Raw genomic sequence first — 22,144 nt, forward strand, 5'->3', positions numbered from 1 at the left:
AGAAACCTAAGCTATCATTTCTTAAAGTTTGGGGTTGTGATGCTTATATGAAAAGGTTTCAGCCTGATAAGCTCAAACCCAAATCAGAGAAGTGCGTCTTCATAGGATGCCCAAAAGAAACTATTTGGTACACCTTCTATCACAGATCCGAACGCAAGATCTTTGTTGCTAAGAGTGGATCCTTTCTAGAGAAGGAGTTTCTCTCGAAAGAAGTGAGTGGGAGGAAAGTAGAACTTGAGGAGGTAATTGTACCTTCTCTCGAATTGGAAAGTAGCTCATCACTGAAATCAGTTCCAATGATGCTTACACGAATTAGTGAGGAAGTTAATGATGATGATCATGAAACTTCAGAACAAGTTACTACCAAACCTCGTAGGTCAACCAGAGTACGATCCGCACCAGAGTGGTACGGTAATCCTGTTCTCGAATTCATGTTAATAGACCATGATGAACTTACGAACTATGAGGAAGCGATGATGAGCCCAGATTCCGCGAAATGGCTTGAGGCCATAAAATCTGAGATGGGATCCATGTATGAGAACAAAGTATGGACTTTGATTAACTTTCCTGATGATCCACAAGCCAGTAATAATAAATGGATTTTCCAGAGGAAGACAGATGCTGATAGTAGTGTTACTATCTACAAAGCTTGAATTGTCGCGAAAAGTTTTCGACAAGTTCAAGGTGTTGACTACGATGACATTTTCTCACTCGTAGCGATGCTTAAGTTTGTCCGAATCATGTTAGCAATTTCCACATTTGTTGAAATCTGGCAAACGGATGTCAAAACTGCATTCCTTAATGGATTTCTTAAAGAAGAGTTGTATATGATACAACAAGAAGGTTTTGTCAATCCTAAAGGTGCTAACAAAGTGTGCAATCTCCAGCGATCCATCTATGGACTGGTGCAAGCATCTCAGAGTTGGAATATACGCTTTGATAGTCTGATCAAAGCATATGGTTTTATACAGACTTTTTGAGAAGCCTGTATTTACAAGAAAATGAAAGGGAGTGATGTCTACTACACAACCTTCTTCTTGTAGACGTTGTTGGGCCTCCAAGTGCAGAGGTTTGTAAGACAGTAGCAAATTTCCCTCAAGTGGATGACCTAAGGTTTATCAATCCGTGGGAGGCGTAGGATGAAGATGGTCTCTCTCAAGCAACCCTGCAACCAAATAACAAAGAGTCTCTTGTGTCCCTAACACACCCAATACAATGGTAAATTGTATATGTGCACTAGTTCGGCGAAGAGATAGTGATACAAGTGCAATATGGATGGTAGATATAGGTTTTTATAATCTGAAAATATAAAAACAGCAAGGTAACTAATGATAAAAGTGAGCACAAATGGTATTGCAATGCTAGGAAACAAGGCCTAGGGTTCATACTTTCACTAGTGCAAGTTCTCTCAACAATAATAACATAATTGGATCATATAACTATCCCTCAACATGCATCAAAGAGTCACTCCAAAGTCACTAATAGCGGAGAACAAACGAAGAGATTATGGTAGGGTACGAAACCACCTCAAAGTTATTCTTTCCAATCAATCCATTGGGCTATTCCTATAAGTGTCACAAACAACCCTAGAGTTCGTACTAGAATAACACCTTAAGACACAAATCAACCAAAACCCTAATGTCACCTAGATACTCCAATATCACCTCAAGTATCCGTGGGTGTGATTATACGATATGCATCACACAATCTCAGATTCATCTATTCAACCAACACATAAAACCTCAAAGAGTGCCCCAAAGTTTCTACCGGAGAATCAAGACGAAAACGTGTGCCAACCCCTATGCATAAGTTCACGGGCAAAACCCGCAAGTTGATCACCAAAACATACATCAAGTGAGTCACGTGATATCCCATTGTCACCACAGATACGCACGGCAAGACATACATCAAGTGTTCTCAAATCATTAAAGACTCAATCCGATAAGATTACTTCAAAGGGAAAACTCAATCCATTACAAGAGAGTAGAGGGGGAGAAGCAACATAAGATCCAACTATAATAGCAAAGCTCACGATACATCAAGATCGTGCCAAATCAAGAACACGAGAGAGAGAGAGAGAGAGAGAGAGAGATCAAACACATAGCTACTGGTACATACCCTCAGCCCCGAGGGTGAACTACTCCCTCCTTGTCATGGAGAGCGCCGGGATGATGAAGATGGCCACCGGTGAGGGTTCCTCCCTCCGGCAGGGTGCCGGAACAGGGTCCCGATTGGTTTTTGGTGGCTACAGAGGCTTGTGGCGGCGGAACTCCCGGTCTATTCTGTTCTCCGAAGTTTTTAGGGTATATTGGTATATGTAGGAGGAAGAAGTACGTCAGGGGAGCCACGAGGGGCCCACGAGGGTGGAGGGCGCGCCCTAGGGGGGTGGGCGCGCCCCCTACCTCGTGGCTCCCTCGTTTTCTTTCCTGACGTGCACTCCAAGTCTATCAGGTTGCTTTCCTTCCAAAAATAACTTCTCCAGAAGGTTTCATTCCGTTTTGACTCCGTTTGATATTCCTTTTCTTCGAAACACTGAAACAAGGGAAAAAACAGGAACTGACACTGTGCTCTGGGTCAATAGGTTAGTCCCAAAAATAATATAAAAGTGCATAATAAAGCCCATAAACATCCAAAACAGATAATATAATAGCATGGAATAATCAAAAAATATATATACGTTGGAGACGTATCAGCATCCCCAAGCTTAATTCCTGCTCGTCCTAGAGTAGGTAAATGACAAAAACAGAATTTTTGATGTGAAATGCTACCGAACATATTTATCAATATAATCTTCTTTATTGTGGCAAGAATATTCAGATCCATAAGATTCAAGATAAAAGTTTAATATTAATATAAAAATAATAATACTTCAAGCATACTAACAAAGCAATTATGTCTTCTCAAAATAACATGGCCAAAGAAAGCTATCCCTACAAAATCATATAGTCTGGCTATGCTCTATCTTGATCACACAAAATATTTAAATCATGCACAACCCCGATGACAAGCCAAGCAATTGTTTCATACTTTTGGTGTTCTCAAACTTTTTCAATCTTCACGCAATACATGAGCGTGAGCCATGGACATAGCACTATAGGTGGAATAGAATGATGGTTGTGGAGAAGACAAAAAGGAGAAGATAGTCTCACATCAACTAGGCGTATCAACGGGCTATGGAGATGCCCATCAATAGATATCAATGTGAGTGAATAGGGATTGCCATGCAACGGATGCACTAGCTAGAGCTATAAGTGTATGAAAGCTCAACAAAAGAAACTAAGTGGGTGTGCATCCAACTCGCTTGTTCACGAAGACCTAGGGCATTTTGAGGAAGCCCATCATTGGAATATACAAGCCAAGTTCTATAATGTAAAATTCCCACTAGTATATGAAAGTGACTACATAGGAGACTCTCTATCATGAAGATAATGGTGCTACTTTGAAGTACAAGTGTGGTAAAAGGATAGTAGTATTGTCCCTTCTCTCTTTTTCTCTCATTTTTTTATTTTTTTATTGGGGCCTTTCTCTTTTTTTATGGCCTCTTTTTTTCTATCTTTTTTATTTTTTGTCCGGAGTCTCATCCCAACTTGTGGGGGAATCATAGTCTCCATCATCCTTTCCTCACTGGGACAATGCACTAATAATGATGATCATCACACTTTTATTTACTTACAACTTAAGAATTACAACTCAATACTTAGAACAAGATATGACTCTATATGAATGCCTCCGGCGGTGTACCGGGATATGCAAAGACTCATGAGTGACATGTATGAAAGAATTATGAATGGTGGCTTTGCCACAAATACAATGTCAACTACATGATCATGCAAAGCAATATGACAATGATGAAGCGTGTCATAATAAACGGAACGGTGGTAAGTTGCATGGCAATATATCTCGGAATGGCTATGGAAATGCCATGATAGGTAGGTATGGTGGCTGTTTTGAGGAAGACACATGGTGGGTGTATGGTACCGGCGAAAGGTGCGCGGTATTAGAGAGGCTAGCAATTAATGGTGGAAAGATGAGAGTGCGTATAATCCATGGACTCAACATTAGTCATAAAGAACTCACATACTTATTGCAAAAAATTATTAGTTATCAAAACGAAGTACTACACGCATGCTCCTAGGGGGATAGATTGGTAGGAAAAGACCATCGCTCGTCCTCGATCGCCACTCATAAGGAAGACAATCAATAAATAAATTATGCTCCGACTTCATCACATAACGGTTCACCATACGTGCATGCTACGGGAATCACAAACTTTAGAACAAGTATTTCTCAAATTCACAACTAGCATGACTTTAATATCACCATCTTTACATCTCAAAACAATCATAAGGAATCAAACTTCTCATAGTATTCAATGCACTTTATATGAATGTTTTTATTATGCCCATGTTGGATGCCTATCATATTAGGACTAGTTTCATAACCCAAGCAAATTACCATGCTGTTTAGGACTCTCAAAATATTATAAGTGAAGCATGAGATTTCACCTATTTCTTCAAAATAAAACTTCCACCATGCTCTAAAAGATATAAGTGAAGCACTAGAGCAAACAACAAACTACTCAGAAAGATATGAGTGATGATCAATGAATAGTCGAATAATTATGCAACTATGTAAAGACTCTCCCATTTTAAGAATTTCAGATCTTGATACTTTATTCAAACAACAAGCAAAACAAAATAAAATGACATGATGCTCCAAGCAAAACACATATCATGTGGTGAATAAAAATATAGCTCCAAGTAAAGTTACCGATGAACGAAGACGAAAGAGGGGATGCTATCCGGGGCATCCCCAAGCTTAGACGCTTGGTTATCCTTGAATATTACCTTGGGGTGCCTTGGGCATCCCCAAGCTTAGGCTCTTGCCACTCCTTATTCCATAGCCCATCGAATCTTTACCCAAAACTTGAAAACTTCACAACACAAAACTCAACAAAAAACTCGTAAGCTCCGTTAGCGAAAGAAAACATAACACCACTTCATGGTACTGTAATGAACTCATTATTTATTTATATTGGTGTTAAACCTATTGTACTCCAACTTCTCTATGGTTTATAAACTATTTTACTAGCCATAGAGTCATCAAAATAAGCAAACAACACACGAAAAACATAATCTGTCAAAAACAGAACAGTCTGTAGTAATCTGTAACTAACGCAAACTTCTGAAACTCTAAAAATTATAAAATAAATTGATGGACATGAGGAATGTGTCTAGTAATCATCTGCAAAAAGAATCAACTAAATAGCACTCTCCAGTAAAAAGATTTAGCTAATCTCGTGAGTGCTAAAGTTTCTGCTTTTTACAACATGATCATAAAGACTTCACCCAAGTCTTCCCAAAGGTTTTACTTGGCACAAACACTAATTAAAACACAAAACCACATCTAAACAGAAGATAGATGGATTATTTATTATTAAACAGAACAAAAAGTAAGAAACTAAAATAAAATTAGGTTGCCTTTCAACAAGTGCTAACGTTTAACGCCCCTAGCTAGGCATGATGATTCCAATGATGCTCACATAAAAGATAAGAATTGAAACATTAAGAGAGCATCATGAAGAATATGACTAGCACATTTAAGTCTAACCCATTTCCTATGCATAGGTATTTTGTGAGCAAACAACTTATTGGAATAAGAATCAACTTGCATAGCAAGGTAAAGCAAGCATAACTTCAAGATTTTAAGCACATAGAGAGGAAACTTGATATTATTGCAATTCCTACAAGCATATATTCCTCCCTCATAATAATTTTCAGTAGCATCATGAATGAATTCAAAAATAAGCGGCACCTAAAGCATTATTTTCATGATCTACTTGCATAGAATTTTTATTACTCTTCACATAAGCAAAATTCTTCTTATTCGGAATAGTGGGAGTATCCACATTAAATACTATAAATTGTTTCCACATTAAAAGAGTAATGTTCAGAAAAAGGGTACTCATAATCATGACAAGTTTTATAAATATAATCATCACTACTCTTTATAGTATAAGTTTCATCACAATAATCATCATAAGTAGCAACTTTGTTCTCATTATAATCAATTGAAACCTCTTCCGAAATAGTGGATACATCACTAAATAAAGTCATGACCTCTCCAAATTCACTTTCATAAATATTATAAGATTCAACATCCTCCAAAATAGTGGGATCATTACTTCCTAAAGTTGACACTCTTCCAAACCCACTTTTATCAATATAATCATCATAAGTAAAAGGCATGACAAAATGAGTCTACTTTTAAATAAATGAAGACTTGTATGATACCATACATATGCTACAATTTATTATCAATGTGGTAATATAGATTAGTAATGTATGCATGTTACTAGCCTAAATTAGTTCCCATTATGACCAGCCTACACAGATTTTCTATTGACTAAATATATCAATAATCAAAGGTATGTGCGAACCAACCTGTGGTTGAATGGTTATAGAGTTTGTGGTATCCCCAGCCCACCAGGGTTCAAATCCTGGTGCTCGCATTTATTCCTGAATTTATTTCAGGATTTTCGATGATGCGCATTCAGTGGGAGGAGACGTGCTTAGTCTTTTGGAGGTGCTCATAGGATAGGGTGTGCGTGTGTGCGTTCATAGGGTGAGGGTATGCACGTGTATATGAGCGCTTTTGTCTATACTAATGTTAAAAAAATCAAAGGTATGTATAAAAGATAGGCGGGTGATAGGCGCCGGTCGCTGCGCGCGTGTCCGATTTGGATGCACCAACCGTTGAATTCCGATGTACGTCGTCTTCCTCCCTCATCTCTCTCACCCGCATCGAAACTGAAGAAACAAAAACTCGCGAAACCATGGCGGCCGCTCCAATCCCCTTCGCGTCTCAGCGCGGGTTCCCATCCTCGCCCGGCGAGACCTCGAAGCACCACCGCGCTGCCAATCGCCGCCGTTTGCCACCGCATGCAGTACCACATCCCCACCCAAAACCACCACCGCTGCCAGCAAAAAAAAGCACTAGTTGTAACTTTTCTCCATCACGGTCGTAGCTTTTCTCTCGCCACGTCGCAGGTATGCAGCACCGCCGCTCGTCGTGATTCATTTGTAGTAACAATCCAGACCAACAATTCCAACAAAAAGAAACGTTGTTTCCAGCAAAAAAAACGTCCTTGTTGAGGATCGTAGCAGCTCTGGAAGAAGCTGCTTCCAGCAATTAAAAACACTGGTTCCAGCAAAAATGGATTCGCCGGTCGCACGTCCCGTCGCCGTAGCAGGTCTGGCCGGTCGCACGCCGGTTCCAGCTCCACCACTTGCGGTTGCAGCTCCGCCGCTCGCCGGATGCAACTCTCCCTTAGCCGGTTCCAGCTCCGCCGCTTGCCAGTTCCAGCTCTGTCGCTTGCCGGTTGCAGCACTCCCCTTGCTGTTGCAACTCCGTCGTAGTTGACCAGCTCCGCCACTCGCCCGTTGGCCATTGCGCGTGGGAGATCGCCATCACCGCCCCCATCGCGGCATCGCCAGCGCATAGCAGCAGCTGGGGTGTCCCGGTGGCATCCCCTCTCCGGCGATTTTCCGTAGGCTGGTAGGCCCATGTAGGTAGCGGCCATGGCCTCTGCCAATCTGGAGTAGGCAGGTCCGCCATGGCCGTTGATTTGGAGCAGGGGAAGGAGCTCTGGTCCGATGAGCTGGAGAAAAAAGGAAAGAGAGAACGAGAAGATTCGAGGAGATAAGGTTTCGTCACGAGTGGCGCGTGGTCCACCTCGTAGTCGCACGTGTGGTGTTCTCGTTGATCAAACGTGGCGTGCGCGACCGGCTAAACGTTCAGCCGGTCGTCCAGCTCTAAACGTTTCCCTAAGAGCAACTCCAACGGGCCGACCCAAACGGACGACGCTTTTGTCCGCTTTTTGTTCTTTTGGGTCAGCCCGGCGGATACAAACGTCCGGCGCTGTGTTTGGGTCGGCGCGAGCGCCCAACGCTGGCCCGACCCATTTCATCGGCGCGCCAAAAAAAGGTATTGCAAGCATTTTGAAAATAAATACATGCATTTAATTAAACATAAAAGCCGACCACGAAGGCCGGCGAAAGTCCACATTACATTAAAAACACTGAAAACTAGACGACATGCTGCCCTAGGCGTCCTCGTCGGCGGCGCCGTCTGCATCGGGACCGGTGAGGTCGATCAACATCGGCGCAGGGCCGGCCCAGGGGAGCGCCGTGTTCCTGACGGCGGTGATGTCGGGCTTTGCTGCCGCTGCCTGGGCCTGGCGCGCCTCCTCTTCGGCCTCGCGCTCGAGCATCTGCAGGCGCTAGCCCTCTCGGCGGTCCTCGGCAAGCCGAACGCGGCGCCAGTGGTCGAGGTAGGCCGCCTCCTGCTTCTCCGTCGCCCCGAGCCAGATCGGCGGAGCGCTGACCCACTCGCGGACTACTCCGGTCCAGGAGTAGCACTCGAGGTAGGCCGGCTCCTCCGGCTCGGCTTTGGGCGGGGACGGCGGGGCCACCGACGGCACGACGCAGTCGCCCGCCGCGGAGAGGGTCATGGCCTCCGCCATGGCAGCCTCGAACGCCGTCTCGTCCGCCTACCTCCACCGCTCCTCCTCGTCGCTCTCCTTGATGGCCGCCTGGTAGGCGGCCTCGACCTCCTGGTCCTCGTCGCGGACGACGAGCGCGGGCGGCGGCAGGCTGTGGTCGACGACGCGGACGCCGCGTCGCCTCACCTCCTCATGCTCGATGGCGAACCATCGAGCCCAGTTGAGCGAGTCGACGGCGAAGCGCGGGTTGGCGCGCTGCTCCTCGCTCAGCAACGCCCGCCGGCGCTGCACCTCCTTCGCATGGGCCCTGGCCGTCCGCGGCGCTGCCGGCACTGGGATCCTCTTCGGATCCAAATGCCAGTCATGCGGCAGTGTCATGTCCGGGTACAGCAGAGGCACGCGGTGGTGCCAGTGCCACTCAGCCTGGTGCACCGGCACGTTGATGCGCTGCCTCTACCGGGGAGCGCGCGCCGGCGCGGGGAGGGCGGGGAGGGAGGGGGAATGGCGGGCGGGGGCTTTGCCCTTGCGGCTGCTGCCGACGCTGGAGAAGAACCCCATGCTGGCGGTGGCTAGGGTTGTCGCCGGCGTGAGGGTGGCCAGATGGGGACGAGGGGCGAGTGGTAGTGGATGAGGACGGCCCCGCCGCACGCCCGGCTTAAAAAAGGACGACCGCCGTCGCTGACGCGTGGGCCCAAGGTGGGCGGTCATCATAAATTATGTTGACCGTAGTAGTTGGACGGCTGCCAGGTGGGGACGCGGCGGACGGCGAGGAGACGCGTGGCGCGGACGCGAAGCATTCCAGGCGCAATTTTGGGCCGAAAATGGGTCGGCGCGGATGCCGGGCGGACACGATTTGAGTTTGGGTCGGCGCGTTGGGCCGCCACTTTTATCCGCGCCGACCCAAACGGACGCGAGCGGACGAAATGGGTCGCCCCATTGGAGTTGCTCTAAAAGATAAATGTATCCAAGTCCAGACCAACAAAATAAAATAACAAATTAAAAAACATTTCCTCAAAGCACATAATTGATGTCGTTAATTTCTTGCTTATCTCTTTTTTATGAGAAATTCACACACGCTTACAAATAAATAAATACACTCATCTTTATGAACGTATACATACACACCATACATCTCCGAAACAGTGAGCCGGCCTGTCTTGAAAAGGACGTAATTGATGGCGTTAATTTCTTGCTTATCTCTTCGAAGAAGGCACAAACCGAGTGGTAAGTGGGAACTGCTTGACAACGAGTTCCATTATCATCCACCGGGGAGCTACCGTCCAAAGGGCTACACGACTGGACATTTTCTAATAAGGCGTACCTAGTGGGCAGATCCTTAGGAATGAACTCTGGTTCCCCATGCCTACTGGCCACTTTTCTGTTTTCTCTGCCTCTCTCTCTATACATACGCCTCTTAGTCTCCCCTGGTCCCGCACTGCCCCGCCTCCAGTCTGCCTCCGGCCTCCATTGCTTTCGCTTCCTAGTCCCCCCAGCCGCCCGACGCGGGGGTGGTGTCTTCCTGCTGGCCGGCAGTCGGCGAGGGGTCGTCGCCTCAACTTCTCGCTTCGTGTAAGCAGCTCTCTTCAAAGGAGTCAAAGGAGAGGTACTGGTTGTGTTCTTTTTATTCCTACTAGTCCTTTTTCGTTACGAGGTTGTTTTACTCGTAGTCATAGTGCAGCACACAACATTTTGATGGTTGTTTTCAGTTTTCACTTGTTTATATACAAGGATGTTTAGTTCACCTGGTTGTTGACATCAGGTTTAGGGGACTGGGAAATAAAATTCTTTCGAACATCCGTCGAGAGGATTCTATACTTCAGGTCAGTTCGGTTACTTCCTTGTAGTATATGTTTGTGTTGTAAAGAACTTGTCATGTTTCTGGGAATTATATATAACTTCGCATTTAGGAACACAGTGGGCATCTTTTCACTCTGCTCGTGAGGACCTATGTCTCCGACTCGCCCCGCGCGCAGCCACCAGCCACCGCACCCAGTGACGAAGCCAGGAATGAGGCAAACCCCTGGCCACATTTTTTCCCGGCAACATAGATGAATTTTGGTACTTATAACTATCATAACATTCCAAGAAATAACTCATGCGCAGGCATAAGAAATGAAGCTCAATTGATCAATAAATCTAAGATTAAAACTTAAGCTTAACGATCCAACAAAATATCTAAACACTTTAACAGCACATATATACATATATGATTGAGTACATACACAAACACAGTTTTGTCCGTTAAATTCTAGTTCTATGCAGTTCACTCCATACACAATACACAAGAGACAGAGTTTCGGTGAAAAGAAAATTATCGAGAGGCGGCACCAATTACAGGAGCGTGGTTGCAGGAAAGCAGGCGAGTCGGCGGTGGGGTGGGAGCAGCAACGATGCAGACATGGATGCGGCGGTCCTCGTGGGTGATTAGCCGCAGCGGAGGCGCGAGGTCCTGCGCCTGCTGGCGCATCCGGGCGTGTGAGAAATTCATCTATGAACGTGGCCAATTGAGGCACCACGCCGCTGCGTTGTATGCGCGGGCGGCCTCGTGGGCGGTCTCGAACGTCCCGAGACCGAGGCGTGTATTACCAGAGTAGATCTACCGGAGGGGAGGGCACAGACGCCGCAGCAGCCAGAGTTGCTCTGGGCACGCGGGAGAAGGCGCGGCGGCGGCGTGGGGGGGGGGGGGGGGGGGGCGCTAGAGGCGAGGAAGAAGGGCGCGGATGGGGAAGAACGAGGCGATGGAGTGCGCCCGACGCCGCGCGCACTTCTTTTTTCGGCGCCACATTCTTCCTTGCCTGCTGGAGCGCGCCAAACCGGCCCACGCGCACTAAAGATAACTTTTTGCCCGCGTGTCGATATCTAGCGCACCTGTTGGACATGCTCTAACTCGGCTGAGTTGCAGCTGGTAACCCACATGCGCAGGCAGGTGCAGCGCTAGCCCGCTCCAGCCCATGGCACACCCTCTCCTCCGTCGACTATAAAGAAAACCTCCAAGGTAGATGCTTTTGGTGCTTCTCCACCGAACACAAGATTTCCTCCTGCCGCAACCAAGTGCACAGCCTCCATTGTGACCAACGAGGCCACATCCTCTATGACTGCCCCAACAGACACCTCCCACCCAAACCACTACCGCCCTTCCATCGCAAGCGATGGTCCGCCCACCCTCTTAGCAACACCGCTGGACCCTCCCATCGCCACTACCACCAATGCTCACCTCCTTGCCATGGGCCACCTCGGAGCTACTGCACCTGGAAACCCGGCCTCAAAGTCTGGGGATGCCGATAGGAGGTCAATGAAAGCAGCTTGCTTCTTGGACCTCTCCCAGGAAGCGACTGGTGTGGAGGTGGACCTTCGAAGCATTGCTCTTCTCATGGAGTCTGCTATTGAGGGTATGTACCCAGCGAGAGTAAATCCAGTCATCATGGACTCCTTCCACACGGTCCCAGCACACTCGGTGAACATCTCGATGTACCATGATTCTTTCCTCGTGCACTTCGATGACCCACACTGGAAGAACATGGTGGTGGACAACGGTAACTGTGACAACAACTAGGGCGCACCATTCCTTCCCAAGGAATGGTCGAGGCGCTTGCTCACCGAGCTCAAGCCGATGCGCTTCAGGGGGTGGCTCTTCTTCGAGGGTATCCCGCCCCAAGAATGGTCACTCACCATGATGCATCGTATGCTCCCCATGCTCAAGGTCTACGCCGTGGAGGTGGAAACTCGTCACAAGACTTACCTGTCGTACTACATGCTCTACTGCTAGGTCGTGCCGTCGGACTACTTGTCTCGCTTCGTCTCGCTCGACAAGGATGCGCCACATGCCAATGCTGACCAGGTGGTACACCTTCAACTGCACGCTGGGTTCGTGCAGCTCCTCGATGACGACTCCCCCTACCCGAGTGTCCTCGACTACGCCCTGGCTTGGTGTTGCTCCAGTTGGACTCATTGGAGGAATTCGTCTAGTCAACCAACACTGCCACATGCCACCCCAACCACAACAGCGATTGTATCTGTGGTCGCTCATGCCCATGGGCGCGTGGATGTACCGATGGATCCCACTTCGCCCCTGCGCCAGGGGGAAGATCGTCCATCTTCTTGCACCTAAGCGACCCGTCATATGGTTATGGAGCGCATCCATGTTTTTGGTGATCAACAATGTCGTCGTCGACAATGTCATGATGCCAAACATTGTCCTCAACTGCCCGCCGCCAACTTCGGTGCCAACTCCTGTTGTGGCGCTTGGAACGGTTCCGAGCCTCATCCCGGGGAGGGTTTCTGATGCTCCGCCACATGGTCTAGATGCTGCACCTTGGGCACCGCCGCCTGGCACGCATGTGAGCTGCAGTGATGGACACGACTACAACACAAGCCTTAAGTCGTGCGTGCCATCTTTCGCAAGCCCTCCTACGTCAATCGTGGCCATGTAGAAGGAAGATTTCCCTTCCCATGAATATGATGTTGCAGGTGGAGACAGCCATGTGGTGCACGCCACTTTCAACTCATCGACTGTGCCACTCATCACAGAACCCCTGCTTGGCGTGGCTGGGGCACATGCGGATGAACCATTGACTGCGCTCGTGGACCTTGCCCTATTATCTAGCTAGCAGGCCAGTTCCTTGCGCCGTTGCTAGAGCCTACTGCGGTGCTGGGCCATGGCTTGCCAGGGGGAGCTCCTGCTGAGCTCGAACTGGGCCGTGCTTCGGCCGCAGGGAGGGAGTCGTTTTGGGGCCCATCACTATGGTGGATCACCTCATCGCCAACATCATCGAGCTGATCACCCCTGCAGTTCTTCAGTGCCCCCAATCTCCACCCCAAGGCTCCCATCTACTGCTTGCACCGCACCCCACCATCCACGATGCGCCACAGGAGACGCCTTGCCTCATAGACTGGGCCTACGATGAATGCGGTCGAGCGTGCACAAAGGCTTGTCATGTAGAAGCTCAGCACTAAGCCATCTAAGTTTGATGCAGTCAAACGCTATGGGGCCACATTTGAGGAGCCACTCACCAACGTCTAGATTAGCACCCTCACAGCGCTTGCCGCCACTAGTGCGTGCGACAAGATGAAGCAGGCAGAGGAGGCATCGAGTGCCTCCAAGGTCTAGGTCCTCTCTCTGAAGTTATTGTTTGTCTGTCATACGTATGGTTTATATGGATTGTAAATTGTGATACTTCGTTGCTCTGGAATGTGAGGGGTCTGAACTCACCATCTCACTGGGAAAGCTCTCAAGAATTGGCACGCCAACAATCATGGAGCCATGAAAACTATGCTTTGGAAATTGCCAATGAGATCATTTACAGGCTTGACCTTGCCCAGGACAGCAGGAGCCTCTTGGCCGAGGAGCATGCCTTCAGGAACCAAATAAAGATTAAATATCTTGGCTTTGAGGCTATCTAGAGAACCATTCTCAGGCAGCGGTCAATAGAGAACCATGCTCAAGCAGCGTTCAAGAGTCAAGGGATGAAGGAGGGTGATGCTGGCAGCAAATTCTTTCACATCAAGGCCTCTGTTCACCATCGATTATTTTATCCTTGTCACTGAGCACAAGGAGCAATTGTGTACACCTCATTATCCGCAAACTTGGCTCGCCTAGATGGCAACATTCCTGAGGAGTACGTTCTCAATGCCATCAAAGAGATAAACATGGACAATGCTCCGGGCCCCGGCGACTTTACTAGAAAATTCCTCCAATGTTGTTGGTCTTGCATCAAAGATGACCTCATGGCCGCAATCAGGAAATTCGAGGCCATGAATGGCTGCAACCTTCAGGCCATTAACACAGCCACCATGATCTTGCTTCCAAAGGTGGAATGGGCCACAAGGCTAGGTGATTTCAGAATCATCAGCTTGCTACTATTTCGCGAAGATCATCGCCAAAATTCATACCTCCAGATTTCAACTAAAAATGCACAGCCTGGTTTCTGTTAGGAAGTACTGCCTCTGTCCCAACTTACTCGTCGCATAAATGGATTGAAATGCGTCAAGTAGTTCGGGATGGAGGGAGTATCAGTATTAGTCTAGGAGTCCTTATCAGACTATCTTCCCTTTCCTTACTCTTCTACACGCTCGCTGTTGGGCAGCCATAGGTCGCCTCTTCGATCTTCCCTCACAGATCAAGGACCACTGCTACCATCTACAAATGTACCGGGTCGCTTCCCTCCGCGCGGTCGTCGGGATGCTGCCTGCCCCACACAAGGATGTGGCGCCCTTCTTCAGGATGTTTCCTTAGAGCATCTCTAGCCGCCCCTGCCCCCCAATAGGCCCTAGAGTGCCTTTTTTATTGCCGGCGCCAAAAAAATGGCCCAGCCACGCCCTGAGATCCTCGGTTTTCGCCGGTTTGGGCCGAAATTACAACCGGCGAACCCAAGCGGAACCCAGCGCACCGGGGGTCCCCTAGGGGCACCGGCTGAAGCGAAAAGGCACCTGGGCCCGCGCTATCGGCGACACCGGCCGATTTTCCCCTTTCCCTCCATTTTCCCATTGCCGACCCCCTCCTCCCCCACCGCTCTCGCCATTCTCCCCAGATCTGCCCACCATGCAGCCGAAGAAGTATCCGCCCCCTGGCCTAGCCACCAACTCCGTCCAGCCAAAGCAGAGGAAGCCGAGGGCGCCGATGCCAAGGCCCCCGGGCTTGAGGAACACCCAGTGGAAGGACATCATTGATCGCCGGGCAGCGGCCACCACCGATCGGCGGAACAGGCTCAACATGAAGAAGGCCAGGGACGCGGCGCCGGAGCAGGAGGAGGTGTCTCACGCAGGGATGGTGAACCTTCCGCCTCAACAGGCCGACCAGTGCCCACATGGTGTGTGGGGGAGCCAACAGAGCATCGTGTCGCCAGCCAACTTCTCTCCTCCACTATGGGGGTACGCGCCCTCGCCTGGGTATGTCGACGGTGACAAGCATGGCGGCTTCAACCCCAACATCACCTTCCCACATGGTGCGGCGCCGCGCGTGTCCCCCCTGTCTTCAACCCCGACCCACGCACGCCCTCCTCCGCGTTCACCGCCGGCCTCAACGCCCAGTACAAGTACTCACGGTCAACGTACTCAGGCTCGCATGCACCAACTCTGCGCTGTGGGGCCCTACCATTCTCACACGGCTCGGGGCCACAGTTCAGCAGCGACGACGCCGACATGAACGAGATCATCACGAATGGTTCAATCGTCATCGCTTCGTGCCCCAGGTTCGGCATGCAAGACGAAATGCTGGACACTGCCGTCGACATGGAGAACATAGAGCATGACGATGCCGAGGAGGAGGTGGAGGAGGAAGAACCGGCGGAGCCAGCGGCCAAAGAGAGAAAGAAGAAGCGTGCGGCCAATGCCACGCCGGGCGAGCCTCGCGTCAAGTGGATGCCAAAGGAAGACGAGTGCCTCACCGAAGCATGGAAGACTGTCAGCATTGACTCGATCACCGGGGCGAATCAAAGCGCCGACACCTACTGGAGAAGGATCAAGACGGCGTTCAACGAGCGCAAGTTGGTCGACCCCATCTTTGCCAGCATCCACATGTATTTTGGCGAGAAGGCCATGGCGAACCATTGTGCGACCATCCAGCAGGCCTGCAACAAGTGGCATGGGATTCAAGAGGAGGTCATGGCTCACCCAAAAAGCGGCGCCAACGTCGAGCATCAGGTATGGCCATCACTCGCCAGCCCAGCTCTTCGCCGTGTACTTCGCCGACACTTGTTCTTCGACTGTGCAGATGGTTCGGATGTTCGACATGTTTCGCCAGGACAATAGCGACCAAGAGTTCAAGTTCCTTCACGTGTTCACAAGGATCGAGTCATGCGAGAAATGGACAGAGTGTCACTCTCGCCAAGGCCATGGACGGTGTCTACAACCCGGACGTGCCTGCCTCGGCGGTGGCAGAAGGGCGTCCTGATGGCACCAAAAGAGCCAAGGTGGCGAGGGACGCGGCACCCGCTGCCGAACGGCTGAAATCATCGATAGCAACCTGCCAAGAGGGAGGAGAAATCAGAGGCGAGGTGGTCGGCGTTGATGACGAAGCAGGACGGCAAGCTCGACCTTCTCAGGACCAATGTCGTCGCGAAGAAGAGGAACACCGACCTGGCATTTCTGATGGGAGCATAAATGTCGATGATGGATGAGCAGGTGAAGGCGTGGTACCTGGTGGAGCACGGCCTCCTCTTGAACCAGATGTCGGGACCAGCGGCGACCACTGCCCCTATGCCCACGCCCATGCCTACGCCAAAGCCGAGCACTGAAGTTGTGCCCATAACGCCGACGCTGACGCCGACCTCTCCCAGCCCTACGGCAAAGGAGCCTACCGTTTGAGTTCCATGTCTATGGTTCCTACCCTTTTGATCACCGGATTTCGGCTATGTTCGATCGCCGATCTGTGGCATGATGATCGCCGACTTGTGGCATGATGATCGCTGAACTTGTGTTTTTTTTTTTGATAGCGGGAAAGAGAACTTTGAATTTTTGTGCAGGGGGGGGGGGGGGGGGCGCAAAACCTGGGGCTGGAAACTCAATTCCCCCCAGGCCAAAAAAACCGTTGGCGCAAACGCCCAAAGCCCTTTGCCGAGTGCGCTGGGCGGCCAAACGGCTGGAGATGCTCTTAGATCCGTCGGCTGTTTTCCCAGGACAGGAGGTTCCCAATCCACGCTCCATGGTCGTGGTCCATATCCGTCCATGCACGACATCGATATTGTGGCCCTCGCAGTCGCCCTGTCCAGATCAAGGTTGCAGTTGTTGTCATTCCGCCTCTGAGTGTGTCCCACGCCTCTTCCTCTTCCTAGTGGCTGCGTGCGAGTCTCTGCCTGTAGCTGTTTCTAACGTGATGTTGTATGATCCTCTGTCTACTTCCGCTGGATAGACTAGTGCAGAAAATCCTATCTATGGCGTGACAAAAAGTGCCTTGCTAACGTAGGAGCCCAACGCCATCAATATGACACCATTGTTAAAAAATAATGACGGCATTGGAGCCAACATCAGCAGTATCTTACATGCTGACGGTGTGCCATGTGGCCAACGCAGCCACACACATACTTTCAAATGAGGTTGATGATCATCATCATCCTCAAGTCATCGCGCAGGGTGTTCCTGATAGTGACTAAGATGGACTGTCCAACCTAGAGATTCTTGTCAGCAAGGAAGTTGCTTCACCCCACCGAGCTTAAGATAGTGCGAACATCTATGTCCATTGCGTACGCACATGTGGTGACGGAGCCCCTTGTGGTAACGCGTAGTCTAGCTATGCTTGCTTCATCCGGGTCAATGCCACATCTCATAGATAGCCTCCTAGGAAATTTCTAGCAAAAAAATATATCAATTAAGTAGCCTCGTACATACTCTTGCAAGCATATCAAACAAATTTCCCTACAGTAATGGCACCCCGACCTAGGCAACAAGTGGCGGAAGTATGTACCAGAAGTTGCCTGTCTCGTCCTCGCCCAGCTTCATTCTTTGGGCATAGAGGGCTTCATTAAATGGGTTCTCGTCATCTTCATCCGTGTTGAGATAGATAACTGCCAGTGAGACACATGTGGGTGATGAAGTGATAACATCCATCTCCTCCCATTTGGAATATCTTTCATCCCTTCTCGACCTCCAAAGTGTAAGGGCCCACAACAGCGTCGAAGATCATAGTGTCTCCAGTCAGCTCACTCGATTCCAACCTCACATTTCATGGGACAATTTATGTAAGAAAAATAAGAAACACACACATAATGCATTAATGGTAATAGTAACAAAAACAAAAGAAATAATTGTTAGAAGGTTCATATAATTTGTATCTTCGCGGTATTAATACATTCCCCTTTTCTAAGAAAAAAAATGCGCAGGCACTTGTGGGCAAAATTATTGACGAGGGAAGAACCTGACGCTTGTAGGCAAAATTATTGGCGAGGGAAGAACGTGGCGTCAAGCTGGTCGGTAGCCAATTTAAAACTTCTTCAACCCACCCTTCTTCAACCCATCCTAATCATCTGCTCTGCTAGTGACCTTTGTAGTTGGGCTGCTATCCTGCAGCTTCCTTGCAACGTCCCCTCCTAGCTAAGCTCATTAATGGAAATCAGTGTCCGCTGTTTTTTTGTCAAAAAATAATACTCCCTTCATCTCAGTTTGCAAGTATTGCACGTGTACCTAGGTCGTTAATTTGACCAATTTAATAAAAGACATACATTACAAAAAATATATTATTAGAAACTTTAGATATTCTATTTTCTAATGATATAATTTTTATGTCAAACAATTTATTTTATATAAGCTAAATTGATGACCTAGATACACGTGCAAGACTTATAAACTGAGATGGAGGGAGTAATAACTTCGCATTTTTGACAAGCTGTATTCCAATGTTTCACACTGTTGGTCAATTTCGTACTATTATGCAGACAATCATTTTTCTTTTCTTTTTGTAGGTGGCACATACTACGATTTTTGTTTTTTTGGCTCCACTACTGCATCTAGCTGCTTATCCTTACAATGACATTCAGAATCATACACCGTGACGGCGAAATCCTCAACCCCATCTTTATCCAGTTCGTGGTCGCACTCACTACCACGCTCATGGTGATCCGATTTGTGCTGGATGCTTTGCGGCATCGGTTGATAGGCAGCGCCATGAAAAAGACTCTGATCTTTATGGACGGAGTAACCAAAGCAATGGTCTTATACAGTCTTGGGATCATGCAACGCCCCTCCAATAAGGACTACTACTACAAGGTGTGGGCTGTGCTGTTGGTCACCCTCCGTTACAGCGTCAAGATAGGCCGCCCGGCCGGCATCGCCGTGAAGCAAACCCCGTTGGTAGACTTGATGTCCTCCTTCTGGGCTGCCAACATCCTTCGCTCTAAGGCGCCAAAGATTGTTAAGATAACTGGTTGGCTGCTTTGGTCAGTCAACTCTTTACGCATCATCCATGGTTTTGTCTCCTCGGAGTTCGCCAACGATAGCCACAGAGAGAATTTGAGGTTATTAACAGAGTACATGCGCCATGAGCATGAAGCGGGTGATGCTGATCCCAAGACAATGAAGGGGTACCGATATTTGGTGCAGGGCGAAGCCAAGAAACAGAACATGAAGAAAGAAAACGGCGGACAAGCAAGAGATGGTGATATGGTGGAGGAAACTGAGAATATGTGGAGCCTCTTGCAAGCATTGAGAGATAAGGACAAGGAGGTCCTGACGCTTGAGAAGATCTGGGAGGAGCCAGACGACGACCTTGATGATGAGCTCAAAGACCTCTGCCTCTCCTTTGCACTCTACAAGCTCCTTCGCAGGCGCTTCTTCAACTTTGGCATTCATGAGGCCAAGCTGAATAAGACGAGACTGCTGGTTCTTGATGGGATCCTCGGGGACCGTGATAAGCGCAGCAACTCTGAAAGGTCGACCCGCAAAAAAAGAAAAAACTCTGAAAGGGCGTTCCGTGTCAGCGAGGCCGAGTTGTCTTTCCTCAATGACTTCTTCAACAGCAGGCATGCCATAGTATTTGCGAAAGGCTTCCCATTCATCCGGCTCCTGCTATCCACCATTCTGATAGGAGGGATTGGAGGCATGGCGGTTGCTATCTATAGCTTTTCCAAGGTTGGCACAAGAGACGAGCTCGGCAATGTTCATGGTGGAGTAACTTTTACATGGTTTCTCCTGTCGTTTCTTTTTGTAAAAGAGACATGGGAGATCATGACTTACGTGTTCTCAGACTGGACCAAGATAATTTTGTTGTGCCAGTACGTACAGAAGCCATGGTGGCTGCGAAACTCGGTGACCAAGGCTCTTGTGCGGAACCTCTGTAAGCTCTCTGTGCCCTGGTTGCCAAGATGGCATGGAAAGGTTGGCCAATGCAACATTCTCTTCCCAATCCGTTTTGCCTTCCCACTGCGGTTTTTCTTTGGAGCAAGATATTCTAGGTACTTTGTATATCTGTCAACGGATGTGAAGGGTACTGTGATGAACTGTCTCAGAGACTGCTTGGCCAAATGTCCCGTGCGGTTGGACAACTACCTTGAGCGGGCATTCGTTCATGTCAAGGCTGTTGGTTTTCCTGCAAGTGTCAGGGGAGCGGTCACTGGAGTGGAGGACTGTGTGCACATTCTGCTGGTTTGGCATATTGCTACGTGCTACTGCGAGATTCATCTCGCTAAAAGAAGAAAGGTGAAAGCCACTCCAAATCTTGGGGGGTCTCCATACATGGTCGCTAGGACATTATCGCAGTACTGTGCGTATGTACTTACACTGGTTCCTCCTCTAGTGCCTGGGAACAGTCTAATGGGTAGATCGGTGCTGATAAAGATGTATGAAGAAAAATGTCGTCTTCTCCTCGGACCCTACAACTCCAGCACCCATTGTACATTGCGGGACCATATCCTTGTAAGGCTCGAAGAATATGCATCAGGGGACATACATTTGTATGACGAGGAAAAAGACAACACCATATTGAAGAAGGGGGCAGCTCTTGGCAAGAAGCTGATACAAGCGATCCGCGGTGATGATGATACGCTGACAGATCATCATATTGAAGATCTGTGGAGGTTCTTGTCGGAGTTCTGGGCCGGATTCGTTATCCACTTGGCTGCATTTACAAGGGCTTCTCACCACAAGATATATCTGAGCTCTGGCGGGGAGTTCATGACACATCTCTGGGCGTTGCTAACCCATGCTGGCATCCTAGGGGAGGTCCAGCACGGCGACCAAAATATTGATAACGCACTAACGCAAGGAGATGATTATGATCAGACTGTGCAGTATTAGGTGGGAAAATCTGCAGTGCCGTTTCATGTGAAAATGTATGACGATTAGTGGGGTTCGAAATATGCTTCAGCTGGTGTCTAATTAAGAAGCTATCCCAGGTGACACGCTGGGCGCCTGGGTCAGAAGGATTTGCAATGGGTGACGATCTTCGACTTGCTCGAGGGATCAAAGCTGGAGGTTGCTTGTGTGTATTTGAAGTTCATCAATATCCCTAGTTATTTGTTGCTAGTTCCTGTTGTAGCTTGAATGCCTGGTTTCGTTGACTAGATGTTAATTTACTGTCTTTAATTAAAAAAAATCATCTAACGGTGCGGCTTGTGCACTGGAGGTGTATGGATCAAGGTCATGTAAAGACTCAAACTCCATTTGCTTCACTGGAAATTGGGTCATGTGGCCCCTTTATCCAGAAAAAGTGAGAATGTATCTGTTTGATTCAGTGCTTGTTTGCGTTGCTTAATTATTATTTTTGCGAGGATTTTGTGCTGAAAATAATGTTCAGTAATCAGGCTATTAATCATAACATTATTTTCTACATGAGAAAAATGTCGCATTTACCTTTTGTGATAGTTATGATATCAAACTTACAATAGGGGTCTTAGTTTTATAACTTAATGAAGGACAATAGGGGTTTCAATAGAGAGACTGACGAGGATGTGCCTAGGCTGAAGATTGCTGCTATCTTGGTACTAAGTGGCATAGGTTTGAATGAGAATCCTAGTCCAGAGACCTGATTACTGAAATGTGGTAGTTTGTGGGTGCAGAGATTCACCGTGTTGCAGGCTTGCAGCCTTCATCAGTGGAGTGGTCTCCTAGGACATGATTGGGCAGCGCAGTGCAAGAAGGCATCTGAAAAGTTGTAAAACATATAAATCTTTACTGATGAAATGTCGCTGTGTTGGTCGGCACACTTGGTGGGAACCA

The 22,144-nt window shown here is 48.5% G+C and overlaps 1 protein-coding gene across 3 annotated transcripts; it reads left to right on the forward strand.

The window, feature by feature from the left end:
• The first annotated feature begins 9,806 nt into the window (after positions 1-9,806).
• On the forward strand, positions 9,807-21,659 carry LOC125529242 (uncharacterized). 3 transcript variants are annotated; one of them, XM_087531511.1, is made up of 4 exons: positions 9,807-10,106; positions 10,263-10,323; positions 10,411-16,141; positions 16,212-16,970. In XM_087531511.1, exons 3-4 carry the CDS (start codon positions 15,641-15,643, stop codon positions 16,389-16,391), a joined length of 681 nt encoding a protein of 226 aa, XP_087387637.1. In that variant the 5' UTR covers positions 9,807-10,106; positions 10,263-10,323; positions 10,411-15,640; the 3' UTR covers positions 16,392-16,970. The 3 variants fall into 3 exon arrangements, with proteins under 3 accessions (XP_087387637.1, XP_048549611.2, XP_048549618.2); XM_048693654.2 differs by lacking the exons at positions 10,411-16,141; positions 16,212-16,970 and adding an exon at positions 18,895-21,659 and having other exon boundaries at positions 9,845-10,106; XM_048693661.2 differs by lacking the exons at positions 10,263-10,323; positions 10,411-16,141; positions 16,212-16,970 and adding an exon at positions 18,895-21,659 and having other exon boundaries at positions 9,845-10,106.
• Positions 21,660-22,144: the final 485 nt, after the last annotated feature.

Source organism: Triticum urartu, chromosome 1A (genome assembly GCF_056163025.1).
Source record: "Triticum urartu cultivar PI428250 chromosome 1A, HENAU_Tu73, whole genome shotgun sequence".
Lineage (NCBI taxonomy): Eukaryota > Viridiplantae > Streptophyta > Magnoliopsida > Poales > Poaceae > Triticum > Triticum urartu.